The sequence below is a fragment of the Dermacentor albipictus genome, chromosome 5 (genome assembly GCF_038994185.2).
Source record: "Dermacentor albipictus isolate Rhodes 1998 colony chromosome 5, USDA_Dalb.pri_finalv2, whole genome shotgun sequence".
NCBI classification, from domain to species: Eukaryota; Metazoa; Arthropoda; class Arachnida; order Ixodida; family Ixodidae; genus Dermacentor; species Dermacentor albipictus.
In genome coordinates, this window is record NC_091825.1 from 47,648,459 (window position 1) to 47,664,206 (window position 15,748).

Consider the following 15,748-nt stretch of genomic DNA (forward strand, 5'->3'; position numbering starts at 1 on the left):
GTAGATGCCGACGTTTTGGGTTCTCAGTCGCGGGAGATCTTGTGGAAGTGATCATATCCACGAAAGTGATGGTATAGGAATACTGCCCCTGGACGTGCTAATCACTAAGCTGTAGCAGACCGTACCTCAGCGCTTTTCTGTTTGTACAGGGCTTGTAGCATGCGTCACGCAGACTCAGAGTGGGACATCTGAACATTTACTTTGGAGGCAACAGCAGGCAGTAGGCTCCGGCAGCGCAGCTGGTGCACAAAGCACAAGTGTCCAACAAAGTGTATCAACACATTGCTGCCTGCACATATTGACTGGGTCAGTCTGTATTTCAACCATTGTCATGCTGTGTTTGCAGGTTGATGAAGGTGCAGTTAATGCATCCACCAAATCTCTATCCCTTGGCAACTTAAACAGAGGTCGACTGTGCTCTGATAGCTGAATGGTCACCGGTTTCTTCATAACAGTTATTGTCCAGCAGTTTCCTTCCTCCATCGTTTCCCTCGGTGCAGACATTGAAGGCGGAGTTGGCGCCACTGAAGCTGCTTGATAATTCTGAGCTAAAAAAATTCGTAACAGTGAGCAAATAGTTGCCCGAGATTGTGTTGTAATTGGCCACTTAAAGGGACCAACTCGCCCAACAAACTGCAAATGCAGCCTTTACAGTTTAACAGCTTGGCTTGGCTTGTCTCGTGGTTTTGGCAAGGCAGGCAAGCACTGGATCAACCCAGTCTTAGCCAGTTTCGGTTTTTAGGAGATGCTGGTGACTTGGCCAGTGATCTATCAAAGCAAAAATATTGCTTTTTCTCCTTGACTGTGCAAGTCAATAGAATGAAGTCGTGCTGGACTAGGTAACTGAACGGCATGCTTTAAGGTACCTGAAATTTCAGTCGTCTTTGTTCAGTCAACTTCCGTTAATTCGATCCAGATGGGACCGGCAAAATTAATTGAATTATCCGGCAGGTCGAATTAAACAGTATGCAGAAAAAATGTCTAAGCATACTGCTGATTCATTTAGCAGTGTTTGCCTCATCTAGCAGCATTTGCCCGATTCTAATATGCGCCCAAGTGAAATGCACGCCAGCTTTAAATGTGTCCAAAGTAGAAAAATAACATAGAAAAGGAAATGAAGCTCCTAAAGCAAAGTATAAATCTGCCGCGCACATGATTTCTTGAGGAATAAAATTTTGGCAAGGGTCTAATATGTACTGTGCATTGGTGGTCACTTTCCTAATCTCAGCTTCACCGCAATCAAGCTGCATTATGTGGTGAAGCGTATGAACACTGTGAAGGTGATTTTGTTTTCGTATCTGACATCCGATTGCAATCATGCAGGCAGTCTTCGGCCAGATTTCTTCAGAAAAAATAAGCACTTTAGAATCGGGTAAAGAATGTTATTGGGCATTGGGGGGAAGTGAGCTACCATTACTGCTTGCAAATTTTCCTAGGGCAGCCCAAAAGTGGATGTTTTCGACAGAAGATGATGTGTGTTCAATGCATTAACAGTCCCCTATGCTCTGCCGAGACATGTTGCCACTTAAGGGGTCGCTATTGTGGTCACCATAAGCGTTCAAATTATCTGGTGAAGGCTAAGGATTGAAATAATGAAAGTTTTGTCTTATAGAAATGCAGGCTTTTCAGTAGGGATCGAATTAACCAGAGTCGAAATAATGAAAGTCTACTATAGTGAGTCTCCGTGGGGCCAGTGGTGGTTCCGCACAGCTAGTTGAATAATCAAGCACGCCAGAATTATCGATCGCCAAGTGGATTCCTGTGTAAAGCACATTTTCACTTATGCTTTGTTAGACTACATTTTATGCTCTTGGTATATGTTGTAAACATGAAAAGGCTGGGTCATGTTTCAGTGTTAGAAAATGCAATTCAACTCATTATTTTGTTCTGTAGATTACTCGCTAAGCTAGTTTCTTATAAATTCATAAATTCCAGGTACAGTGGAATCCTGGTTATACGTCCCCCGGTTTTGCGACGACCCGGTTTTTACGATGGATTAGCGCAGTCCCGGTGAAGTCCCCTTAGAAGCAATGCATTAAAAACCCTGGTTATCTGACGTAATTTTAAGCCTGATCCCCGTTTACGACGACCCTCATGAAGCAAGGGATGGAACGGCGGACAAAAGAAAAGTGCCACGGGTCGCTTTCTTCGCTCCGTCTCTCTGCATGCGAACACCGCTCGACTAATTCGCTCCGGCGCAGCTTTCTTCCCTGCCTCTCTCATCATTTGTTTCTCTCTCCCCCACCAGCAGCTGCCCGCGACACTCGCTGTGCTGAAATAGTGCCTTTTCTCCTCCACAATCACTTTCTTCCTCTCTTCTCGGTGGCATCGCCTCTCGTCGCGTTGGGGAAGCGCTTCTCTCCCCCCAGCCAGCAGCTGCCCGCAACGCTCGCTGTGTTGAAAGAAAAAGAACCAGAAAGCTTGCCTTTGTGCATAGGGTTCGCCTCAAGCGTTTCTCGCTAAAAATTATGGTTGTATAAGCTACAGTTGCTGGGAAGCATGAGAAGCAGTCAAGGACCCTTTAATGCTATGGCGTTCTACTCTTAAAGGCAAAGCTGAAGCGTCTCCCTAGTTTTTAGATATTCGATTCGCATTACCATGTTTACTCAAATCTAACACGCACCTTCATTTTCTGATAAAACGGGTCCAAAAATGTGTGCGCGTTAGAATCGAGTGCAACCCTTAATCTGCGTTACAATATCGCCATCGACATTTCAAAATTGCCGTCTCGCACGTGCTTCGAGCCTAGCTGCCGTAGCTTTCTCCATGTGCTGTAGTACGTCTGCTTAGGCAATGCTTTCTTTCGCCTAGGTTAGTGTCTTCCCATTTTCTGCGTTTGCGTGGAAGTGCCAACTGCAAAGACATGCCGAGTTCATCATGATGCCGCAATTAAAAGGAAAGTGATCACGTGTGCGGAGACGGACAGAAATCTGGCCGCATCACAGGTGTTCGGAATTCCCTAAACTTGCATGCGGGACTGGCGCAAACAGGAGAGGCGTTCTACACCGGCGGCTGCTATGTACGGCGCGGATGCGTGGCCCCTATCGTGAAAGCGATCTGCGACGGAGACAAGAGTCTACGCATCTAAGCGCACCGCGCTGTGTTCTCATTGCTTCATTTGTGTTGAAGCGAGAGGCAGCACAAAGGCCAATTCCCTCGCTCCTGCTACCGCACTTACTCACTCCAGCGTTTAAAGTGTTTCCGTAGTCATTGAGTGGGACGTGTTCATGTTTGTTGCTTGTGCGTGCATGACCCCATGCTTGTTAATTTAGCTGGTAGGCGAATGTTTAAAAGTTTATACGGTCGATAAAACTACTATCCTTACTTTCTACTAATTTGCTATTCTAATCGATGGTTCGCCTTTCGGGTGAAACTGCGACTTTTTTTGTTTATCACAACTTTAGTGCAACGGGAGTAAATCTTTTTTTTTTTTTCAAAATGAGAGAAAGTTGTATTACTGTGTGAAAGAATGAGATGCGCGGTACTGTAAAGGAATTTTATTTTTTTAGGTCACAGCAAATGGGTGTACATTACAACCGAGGACAGTTCTTCCTCTTTCTTTTGGTCATGGAAGACGAGTATGCATTACAGGCGAGAGGGCATTAGAATCAAGTAAATATGGTGTTCTTCGTTCACTATTCGATTTGGCTATATTCAACACTCGCACACTCCGAGTAATTAGTGTTGAATAATTTCGAAACGAATATAGTTTGTGTAGTTGTGTTATTTGTATAAAACCTTTGCACAAGTGCCAGATGTTGACATATCCAAAAAAAATTTGCTCATTACTTGCCAAAAAGAGAAACAAATTCATCTCAGGAGTCATTGAATTTTCAGAGTACTGTTATATATAATCACACAAAAATGAAAATTGTACGTTTTTTATAACTAAAGCAGCACAGAAAATTTTTTTACAAGCTCTTGCTCACTGTTGTGCTTCATTCTACTCAAAACGTTATGGTGGTTGAGGCTGTGGGAGCGTTTCGCATTCACCCATCATTTGTCGTTGCAATACTGTGAAGTGTGATTTTGACTGTGCGACACCGGCATTTTATGCCATGTTGCACAAATTTCACTAATATGCAAACAGACAAACTTAGTAGGCACGTTCGCCAATTTTGCAGTTCTCGCTTTAGCCCGCATGCATGATCTGGGGCCCACTCACCAATGAACCCCAAACTTCTCACCACGATTTGTCGTCCACCACCGTGCCAGCCCGAGCTGTTAGGCCTATCCAGCGCTGCTGTTAGGCCTAACCAGCTCAGTTTTGCCAAGTGTTAGCCACCAAAGTTACGACCTAGTGCTGTGTCTGTGCAGATCTATTCACAGCAGCTGTATGGCTCTTGGGAAGTCAAACAGCCACTTTAAATAATATGATTAAATAAACAGGCAGGTGCTGAATACTGTATGCCACTGTAAACGAATTCGTATTTGCCTTACCTTGGCTATGAACTATGCGATCCCTCTTGCTCGCTAAAACCAAAACTCTTGATTATGTTAAAAATTTACCATACTTGTCCATGTATTGCATGTACCAATGTTTTCGAAATTTACCTGTAAAATTGGGGTGTGGGTTATAGGTGAATTTAGATTTGAGGTGTGGCTTCACTGCAGCACATGGTGCATTGCCATGAAACCACTTTTAGGGCAAGGTTTTCCGCCATCAGCGTCGCCTAAGTGGTTGGGAACAGAGTCGCTGGCCAAAGGTACGATGCAGGGGGTTCATGCATCCGTGAATGAAGACTGTTTTTAAAAGATTTGACCGTTGTATGGAGTTATTTCTATGGGTTATATGTGCAGATTTTTTTCTGGGGCATGATAATTGGGGGTGCAGCTTATGAACAGGTGAAAACTTATATTCATTCATTTCAGAAACTTCGAATACTGAAGTTCATGCTAATGTGAATATCGAATAGCATGTTATTCCATGGATTATTAAAAAAATATTGAATATTTGCACATGCATACAAACGAGTCATCGAATACTGTTATTTTACTTTCCTCCCAACTTTTTTTGTTAACATTGCACAGATAAAGTAAGTAGGACAAGCTGGCCTGGCTCTTTGAGTGAGTCCCTTCACACGTTATTTATGCTCACTAACGATTGCTTTCCAAAATTTCTACGAGTCATTTTCCCTCATTTTTTTATGAACTGGTCAGGCCGTAGCCCCGACAGCTGGGTCCCTATCCTGGGCCCCTTCCCTCTGTCATTGGCAGTGACCCTTTCCTGTGGGTCACTGCCAGATTGTGTTTTCTAATTGCCATTGCTAATAAGGTGTTCATTTTTTGTCTTCTCCAGAGTAAGCTAATGCAGATTAAAATGCAGGACTTTTTTCAGGTGCACTTTCACTTGTGTGTGCTTTGCCTCCATAGCTTTCTCTTAATAGCCACAGAAAGTTGTCCGCAAGTATAGTTTAATTTTTTTTACCAATGAATGTAATTGCAATGTTCCAACATGTTAAAATGAACCAACTTGTTAATAAATGCATGTGCATATCATTATTCAATATTCGACTCGATATTTGATGCTAAGTATTCGAATTTGATTCGTATTTGAAAATTTGATATTTGCACACACCTACTTTTTTTTGTTAGGAAGTGACAAGACTTCAGACATAATTTCTTCTATATATTAATTGGCCATACTCTATTACTTGTCATCTTTTTTTGTTACTTCTTTCCTTCCCTTCTTCCTGTCCCCCATTTCTACATTTCTGTCTCTTCCTTTCTGAAGAATAAGCAAGCATAGTGCCCCTTCTGGTGGCAGTTGGCAGCCTGCTCCTTGCTTCCCCTGTCCTCTCTTTCAAGGGTGTATATGTTTTCACTCCAAATAATAATGATAATACACACTGCTCTCGCTACAATGGACCCTGATAATCCTGAAAAAAAAAATGTTCGTTATATCCGAAGTGCATTCTATAAAAAATTTTTTTCCTGGTAGGTTGTGAAATGGCAAAACTTCACACATACCGCAGTCTAATTCAGAAATGAATGAAAAATGATAAAATCATCAGAGTAAATAACTATACAGATAAACGAGTTAAGCGGAAATCGTGCCACCATGCAGCATGGTGCGCCCTCCTGTTTGCCATTTTCCGGATGCTGACAGATGGCGATTTTACCCTACTAATGCACATATGTGCCCGTACAATGGCAAGATTAATGGCCAGCGCAATGGACGGGAACCGACCAGCCAGCACTGCCGTGCTGACCGCCCGGCCTAAGCTCGCTGCCGCCGTTAGTGAACGTTGTCCACAGTTTGTTTCTCACACAAAACAGTGGCTGTTAGTATAAATCTGCGTCTTAATTTTGTGTTTTGCAACAAGTGACAACTGCTGTGAAATATGTAGCATAAACGAAACAAGAACCATGCTACGAGGCAAGTTCAACTTGCCTGCGTCTGGCTGCTGCGGCACGGCATGCGAGATGGCTCGACCACATCGCTCACCTCACAGTCCAGTTGCCACATAGCAGCATATTTCCTTCTTTTTTTTGTATGAATAGGCACGATAAGAAGTACAAGTATTCTCAAAATGGGGCATTTTGCGATCGTCAATGGTTGTTTTTGAAGCACCGTAGGCTACGGCATTGATTCGAAGTTGGTTAGGCATAGCAGCACGCTCGGTGTTTAGTCTGCACTGAGTTGACAGTGTTGGGCGGCGGTGTTCCGCTTGTGTGGGCGATACAAGGACTCTTCACAGGTGGGCCATTGTGGGAAGCTTGCTGCTAGTGTATTTGTTCCTTAAGAAAAAGTGCATACATATTGGCAAAATCCACGACCAACTGGAAATAGTTGCGTGTAGTGCGCTGCCAGAAGCATGCTTGCTGTATGTTGTATTTATGCCATGTAGACAAAATTTGCCAAAACATTTGTCTGCTGTAGCCGACACTCCGTTATAGCTGGGTCCATTAAAAGCAGAATTGGTTACATTGATAAGTTAGGCAGACCGATCTGAGTGAGGGGAATATTCTGTTATATCCGAAAGTATGTTGTATGCGGATCCGTTGTAAGGGGACTGGACTGTGTATGTTTTCACAATAAAGTAACCGGTTACATGTCATTGGTTACTGAATAAGCTTAATTACAGAAAGCACTTCAGAGTCAAAACAGTAATCGATCAGTTACGAAACTACCGAAAAATGTAATTGATTACAAATAATTAATTAACGTATTTAATTTCATGCAAGTGTTTCAGCTCACTCGCCATGACGTGTCTCAGCCTCCGAGATTTGTACTATCGTATGTAAATGTATCTGTAAGCAATCGCTGTGCGTTGAACAGGTGATTAACTGAACTCGATACGTGCACAGCTCCTGGAGAAGATGCTGCGGGTGCTGTTCACCTCACGTGACATAGTTGCAGTCAAGCGCTTTGTCAAGCTGCAATTGTCCAAAATACTGGCCGAGCGGGTCAGCCCCCAGGACTTCATCTTTGCCCGCGAGTTTCGCGGTCTGCACGGCTACCAGCCTAGTGCGTGCGTTCCTGCTCTTGAGATTACCAGGTGAGACTTGCGTTTCTTGAAAATGATGCGATTTCGATGGCTTATGTTGGAACTTATTTGGTGGGCAAAGCATAATCCTTGTATCCCACTGTGCTTTTGAAGGGCTCCTAAACCATTTCTGATAAATAAACAAAACAGCTGCGTGCTTCTCTCCAGGCTTTTGTAGTTTTCTCCGGGCTTTCCACATGTCCGACGCTAGCAAGGTCATTCGTGTGACGTCACCAGTGTAAATGCTATTAATTGGTCCATATGCGAGAGACATCGGTTCCGACCTGTCTGCTAGCACTCTTTTGCCATGCAGTCGCACGCCTGCTCTTTCTCTTTGTCTCGCTTGCCTGTCGTGCGCAGTAACCCCATTTAGCTGCTTTCCACTGCTCCTGTGGCAGCAACAGTGTAGCAAAAAGTGCAGTATCCTGATAAGCTGAAGTTGATGGTGTTTTCAGTCAAGAAAAGAGCGCCAACACGATCTTCGGTACTGACATAGTATACACATGTCTTCCAAATATGTATGTGGCAAGAAGGAAAGTGCACCTGTGGGTGAAGGTAGTGAAGGCAAAAGTGACACCACATGCTCGCCTTCAAGCTCAGAGTGGTTTAGGGGCCCTCATAGCTTACGTCGGGGGGAAATGTAGCGTTGGTGCACATGTAGGTATCTTTAAAGGGCACTTCGACCATCAAAGAAATGAAAGGTGCAAGAGTCAGCTTGGTTCAATTGATGACCTCATTTGTGGAAAAAAAAAAGGGTCCATAAATTGCTTGTGTGTTACATTCAGATGTAAAACTAAAACCTACAATGATGTGTCGGTGATGTGTCTGACAGCCTACTGTCAGACACATCACCATCACTAGATGGTGGCATAGCATGTTTACTTGAACGTTGCTGTGGGTTCATTTTGTGCTCGACTACAATCACTTTCGGAGGTACTGTCACTTTTGCAGGACTTCGTGCAACCTTGCATGAGATGCGTCGGCGTGTACGGCCAGCAGAATTTCTGGCGCCGTGCCAAGAGTTGCTATTTGTGCAGAGTGCCAGGAACTCTCTTGGCTGCATATTTGGACAAGTTCGATGCAGAGTCAAGTAAAATATTGTGAACGAGATAATAGTATCTATAAAAGTGATCGCTCGAGAATACTGCCTAGTGTGCTTGGCATCTCTGGCCAATGAAGCTCAAGTGGCGACGACGATGTGCCACTATTATTATGAATGCTGTTTATAAAGAAAATGTTTCCCTTACGTGAAGGTAAATTGTGCACATCTAGTTTTTTTTCTGATTGCAAATATAGCAACAGGCTATATATTTTCATTTATAAGTTGGCTGCATTCAGGTGCAACTTACATTTAGATACACTTTTATTTTCTTACTTTATGCCAGTGAAAATTGGGCAGGCATTGGATTCTGGGCCAGTGACACAGACTGCAGCACCATTGCAATGCATGTTTGTTTTGTCTGCCGAGGTGCTTGGAAGCTCACTTCTGGTTGACATTTCTTAGCCAATTCCTCTCAGTTCTTCTGATACCATTGCCATCACTGCCATTAGGTTTAGTAGCAGAGTAGTGTCATAACTGCACCGCAGGACTTTGTCACTCTTTTGGCAGACATGGCACTATGTTGCATTTCTACCATTGCAGGCGTCAGCTGCGGCGTGACCCCCGTGCCGAGCCACTGGTTGGCGAGCGAGTTCCCTATGTGGTGGTTTACGGCCACCCGGGCCAGCGGCTGATTGAGCTGGCGCGGTCGCCTCTCGAGCTGCTGTCAGGACAGCTACGCCTCAACGCTCACTACTATGTGGCACGCGTCATTGGACCTGCGCTCAACCGTGTTCTTCGGCTACTTGGTGCTGATTGCCTCCAGTGGTGAGTGTTAACCTGCCTGCCATAGCGTTTCTCTATATACTACCCTGGGGGAAATCTGGCACCACTCTCTACATGAGTTACTTAAAGGGCAGCACTTTGATGCCTTAAAAGGTCACTAAAAGCAAATACACTCAAACCTTGTTATTACAAAATGGGAAACAGTTAGACCTCAATGTAACGGACCTCTATGTAACAAATTCTTAGGTTTAAAGAATTTTCGTCATTCCCCAGTGCCACCACAAGCCCAGGTATCCCTGACCTGCACGTAACGAAGGCATTGTGGCAGTTGACTTTGTTGTAACGAATTTTCGATGTTCATCATTTATTATTGCGAGCAGTAGCTCTACCAAAAATTTGGGTTGATAATGCGTAACTTTTGTAATTGATAAATAAGGCAAGTGGCCCAATGCGAGAGGAACGCATTTGATCGCAGCAAGCCAGAGAAGTCGATCCAGTGTGCCGTGATGATGGTGATGAAAGCCACTAGTTCACCTAGAGCCACTCTATGAAAAGCAGATCAGCCTCTGCATTTTTTGCTTATGCATCGTGACGCCAGGTGTCACTACCGTGCTTGCCTATTTTGGTTTCCTTTAGGCTTATGCGTGTTGGTGTGGCACGGTGGCAGGTGTGTGAATGTGATAGCAGATGCAACACGAGTGTTAATGTCTGCAGTGTATCGCACGTTTCTCACAGTGTTTGTTCGCTTCGAAAATTAGTTCGGCAAGAAAGCACAAAGCTTTGTCTTTCGAGGACAAGCTTTCAACTGTGAATGCGGTTGCTGAGGGTGAGAAGAAAAAGGAAGTCGCTGCCCTGTTCAACGTTCCAGCCAGCACCCTGTCGGCATCTTGAATGCAAAAGAAAGCATTTGCAGTGCAGTAGAGTCGGGTACAAGTTCAAACAAAGAAAGGAAAAAGTTGTCAGCTTACGCGGATATGGACAAAGCCATGTTTACGTGGTTTTTGGACACACGGGCACGAAATGTGCCCATAAGTGGCGCGATCTTGCTGCAGAAACTGAAGGATTTTGCGTGCATGGTGGGACACAAAGACTTCAAAGCTAGCAACGGCTGGTTGCTAGGATTTGAGAGCCGAAATGGAGTCGGCGGGAAAATCATTAGCGGTGAGCTGGCTCTGCTGACAGCGATGCTTTTGCATCGTGGGTTGCCAAGAAGCTGCCTGGCGTTCTCAGCTGCTACAAGGTGGTTGACGTCTCGACACTGCTAAGACGGCTCTAGTTTATTAGATGTTGCCAAATCGTTTGCTGCTGCTTAAAGGGCCCCTCACTATGTCTGACCATTTCGAGCTGACAAGCGCAGAGCATACAATGTGCGCTAACAATCGTGTTTGCAAAGAATTGCATGGCTGCATGTCGTGGAAAGGTTTGAAATTTCAATCCGAATGCCATTTTCCTTTTTCCTCACGGCAACCGAACTGCAAGCCAGACGGTGACGTACTTGTGTCCCTGCGCCTACGTACACATGTGACTTCGAGAATTATTCAGGACAACATCTGTTAGCTGTGTGATCTGTTGCTTGAATTGATGAATTAAAGTTTAGGGAAATAATAAAACGCACAAACGGAATGTCTGCATGTTTTTTGTTTTACTTCGCACCGAAGCAAGAGAGATGCACTTCTGCTTTGTCTGCTTGTTCACACAGTCATGCAGTCATGTGAGCAGGTACCGAAACTATGCCATTTTCTACCGTGTTCCAGCGGCGTGATCGTGCTCTGTGATCTGCTTGTTCTACCTGAGTATTCATGTAGCACTGAATTATACTGCTAGTCATATGTCCGTGTGCACAGCGCGCAAGCCCGTGCGCTGCATGAAAAGAGATAATCACAACAGCTCGCTTGCAATGCTGTCAGTGGAAGTGTGCAGTGCCGGAAAAAGAAAAGCGAGGCAAAAAAAGAAATGAAGGTGGGGCCCTTGACGTATGCGTCACGCAATCCCCGAGGTCCGGTATGGGAGAACGCAGGGAAGGAAATTCGCTTGCGGAGGCTAGACAGGGTGAGTGGAGAGAGTGTCTTGCCTGGCAGTGCAGCTCTCCCCCTGAAATCATGAGTTCGCAGCACTGAAATATTTATATTCCGGCTATTAATAAACCGATTTGAAAAAGTTTAGCGGCAGAACACTCCCTAGAGGACACGTAACAACTTCCATCGTATAACAAAAATTTGCTATGGAGCCTGGTGAGGGGCCCTTTAAAGGAGAGGACTGCTGCAGTGGCAGGCAAAGCATACTCGGTGTGATGGTTTTGCTTTGTGCCACAATGGCAGTGACATACGAATCCCGTGGCCAATTCTAAAGTGCGGATGTCACTGGCAATCTTTTCTAACTGGTTGAAAAAGTTCAATGAAGAAATCGAGTGACGAGGCCGCAAAATCTGCTTGCTGCTCAACAATTTCTCTGTGCACCACTTCAGCAGCCTTCAGCTGTCAAACATCGAGTTGATATATTTTGCACGTCCCTGATACAGTCATTGGACAAAGGAATCAACAGCTTCAAATGCTGCCACTGCCAGGTGATAGATAAGATCCTTCTGGACATCCGTTTTGAAAGGCAGACCAAGATAAACGTATACAGTAGCTGACCGATTTTCCGGACTTCACGGGGACCGAAATGTGGCCCAAAATATCAAACAGTCAGAAAAATTAAATTTATTGGGCTTAGAGCTGCTAAAGAAAATTCCTAATAATGCCCTTCCTTAGAGGGCAGGGCATCGTGTGGAGGCGATGCCCTGCCCTCTAAGGCTTAAGGTTCTTTGCTTAGATTTGTGCAAGAGTGATGTTGACTCCGTATACAGTCAACAAGAGCATCACCGTGTTGGTGATCTTTGTTGGCGGAGATCACCATGGAGATCGAAGAACGAACCACGTTTCTTTGCACCACTTGACTCTCGTGAAGGTACAGGAAAGGGTGCCGATCACAAATGCGAAGCTGCACAAGCACGCACAAAGATGTGACAACGTCTCTGAGACACAAAGAAACGAACCACGTTTCTTCGCACCACTTGGCTCTTGCGAAGGCACAGGAGGTGGCCATAGTGGCTTTACTTGATTGGTCAGCATTCTTCTACGTGCTGAAGCTTCTCCACCCAGGAAGTCATTTTTCACTTTTGAAAACAACACAACCTTTTGTTTGAGTGGCACTGAGCTTGTGGAGGCATCTTCGCTGCTTGGATCGCCTGATACGCTTCCACAACACTGCAGACATTCCAGCCAACAGAGCACACGTGCAAGATGATGCTTATTGAGCCAAAGGAGTAGTTCATGAACTGGCACCACAGTTAATGCTCGGCACTTTTTTTTTTCAGGAGAGGGCTTCATACTCTGACCACAGATCAAAGGGAATAGAAGGGCGGAAAAAATGTTTTCTTGCTAGTCTTGTCCTTCTTGCTGCTGTACTGCTGCCCAGCTGAGATTTAGACAGTCGGAAAACCCGCCTGGAATACCTTTCATTCCGCCTTTTAACTTCATGGGTAAAAGCATAGATTGTAGTGCTGAGCTGTTTTCAAAAAGCAAAATTTAAGTGAGGCATATATATTTTTGTGTTTGCTGTATTTTTGGTAGTTGCACACAGTTTTTTCATTGCACTGAGACTTGAGCAGCACTGTGTTCTTATTATGATGTCCAGAGGATGCATCATTACGTGGGGATGATGCATGCAAGACGTGCGGCAAAGGAGCCCCTGTTCTTGTCTTGAGGAGCATGTTGCAGTATTGTACCTAGCGAAATGTCTTTCTTTGGAAGACATGCAAAGAAAACATGTCTACTTACCATATTTTCCAGACTGTAGTCTGCACCTGGTGCATAAACCGCCGGGGCAAATTTGTGAATAAATTAAGAAGTATGCACATACAATTTCTGGCTAAAAATAAGGTCTGTTTTTGTTAGATTCTCTGCAGCCAGTATGTAGTCATTTTTACCAGTATACAGTTGATTTCACTACGTGATTTAGCATGGTAAAACGTTTAAGTGCAGGCAAGTGTCATTTTTTTGCAAGCATGCCCGCAACCTTTAAAAAATTATCCCATCTATAGCACACATCCATTGTCTGCACCACAGGAAATTTTAGCTTTTAAATATGGATAGCTCACAAGAGTGGCTGCTTGGACACATTGGTATTCCATAAAGAAGAATAAAGAAGTGATAACTGGACACACACAGAAAAAGAGGCACATACACAAATGTATCAAACTCACAGACACTGTAATATGTCCAGCTGCACTGAGGGTATTCACTTGACCACTTTCTACTTTAATGCCTGGGAGACATGCATGCAGGCGCCGCGGCCTTAGTCATAACATTGTAGCTCAGTTTGTGGTCTCCATCCTGCAAGTGAAGCGGAGATTTCGGTGCTGACCTTTGCTTGTTTTTGCTGATGTGATTACAGCTTATTAACTGAGATGAAAAAAAAAAAAGGATTGAGTCACCATTTAAAGCCGTGACTATAATGAAAGGTCAATTGATTAATGGCCCTGCTCTGCCGAACTTGAAACACGAATGATGCGCCCCTTCCTCTTGCAGGTATGAAGAGCTTCCAAGACCTCGCTTTGTGGCTGCTCCCCGTCCAGGCACGATGGCTGCCTACGTCACGGTCAACCAGCTATGCCTCGCATGCGGCGGACAGGCCGAGTCGCGGCAGCTCTGTGCCTCGTGCGAGGCGGACCCCGGCTACGCAGCGCTCGTTCTCGGTGGCAAGGTGCAACGTGTCCAGAAGGCGCTGCTCGAGTTGCAGGCGGTGTGCCACAGCTGCATGGGCTTCCAGGCTGGCAGCGTCTGCCTGTCAATCGACTGCCCCGTCCTTTTCAAGACGTCGCGTGTCACAACCGAGGCCCAGCAGGCCCTCGACTGGAACAGTGCCCGGAACAGTGTATCTACGACGTCCTCGTAGCAGCGTTGGCCTCTTCTGGCCGACCCTGTCTTTCACTGGAAGTCCTGCAGCACGTCTTGGCAGTTGCGTGCAACTTTCCAGTGCACAGTATTAAAGTCCCAAAGGAGATGATCTGACATATCAAGCATGAGTGGGATGCCATGGCTGTGAGCTGCACTTCTTTCTAGTTTATGCAGCTTAAGTGTCTTTGATGGGTGCACCGGCAACTTCAGTTTGGCAGGACAGACCAGCTTGAGTTTGCTCCAAGATTGCTTTTTGGCAAGGATTTTGCCAGAGTCATTGTGTTCATTGCAAGTTTGCGACTACAAGTGTGAATGCTTCAAGCACAACCATGCTTAGCTGTGGTGGATTTGGACAGGCTTGCTGACAGACTAAACTGTCTAGCCTCTTGGAAGCCCGATTCACTCTGGGACTTAGTCATTGCAGAAGGAGTAGACCACAGAAACCGTGTACAAGTGAATGTTCGCTGCTGAGCTCTGTGATCGTGAATTTTTTACTCTGTGATTCATTTCGAGAAGCCATGTGATCAGGCCTACACAATCGGGAGGATGTGCGTCTTTGTCCACATGTACAGCCTTTCCTTTTTTTTTCTTCCCAAGCAGACGACGAGATTTACTGACCTGCGCATCTGCATGGCAACAGTGCAGTAGTGATCTCAGGCTCGAAGCTCGGGATTTGTATTCTGTGATCTTGGTGGAGGAAGCAAATCATCAGTCATGGTGGCAGGAGCCACATTAACATTCGCAAGGGATGCAGCATAGTCAGCCACATTTGTTCATTTGTGTGTTTGCTCATTTCTGTTGGAAACTGTGTGAACTGTTTGAGTGTGTTGGGTGAGTGCCCTCTCTTATTCCACAGGCGAGGAGCCAAGGCGGCTCTGCTTGTGTGTGGGCTGCATTTCTGTACATATACTGGCTGAGGTGAGCCCCCTCATCATTTTCAATTAAAATGAAAAAATATATTTCACAAGCTGAAGTTGGTGTGGTTCCGTAATAATCCAACATTGTTAGGCAAATCACCATTTTATGCTTTTTCTCTTTAATGTGATATGTTGTTGGCATAGCAGGCGTATTTACCACTGAGTGAGCGGAGTGCCATTTTTCTGCGGCCAGCAACCATGATACGCAACTTCCCTTGCAACCAAAGCACAGCAAGTGGCATACCGGAAGCTCAAAGATGCACAAATATGTAGCCTTACGTCCACAAGTTGTACCTGTGGTCTACGAAGTGCTTATCTTGTAGAAAGTGTTGCAAAGAGAGAAAGAGAAAAGCTGCATTGCGGAACGCACGGTGCAAGACTTCTATGACTGCACTACTTGCCATGTTTGTTATATTATAAGGCGGCTGCGATTATAACGTGAGGGTGCAGTTGGGGGACCTGAGAAAAAGAACTTAGGTGTGCACATTAATATAAGGCGATACAGAGTAGTCGACAGATTATTCAGACTTGACTGTTCATACTCAGATTATAAGACTCAATTATTCCGTATTTCGGGGA

The 15,748-nt window shown here is 45.0% G+C and overlaps 1 protein-coding gene across 4 annotated transcripts in view; it reads left to right on the forward strand.

The window, feature by feature from the left end:
* The window catches only part of PolZ1 (DNA polymerase zeta catalytic subunit), a 169,754-nt gene extending 154,535 nt beyond the window's left edge, over window positions 1-15,219 (forward strand). For all 4 annotated transcript variants that reach the window (XM_065428509.2, XM_070538369.1, XM_065428506.1 and 1 more), the window contains 3 exons: window positions 7,312-7,502; window positions 9,133-9,357; window positions 13,884-15,219. In XM_065428509.2, the coding sequence (XP_065284581.1) occupies window positions 7,312-7,502; window positions 9,133-9,357; window positions 13,884-14,250 (783 nt within the window). In that variant the 3' untranslated portion in view covers window positions 14,251-15,219. The remainder of the gene's footprint in view (window positions 1-7,311; window positions 7,503-9,132; window positions 9,358-13,883) is intronic.
* The last annotated feature ends 529 nt before the right edge of the window (window positions 15,220-15,748 follow it).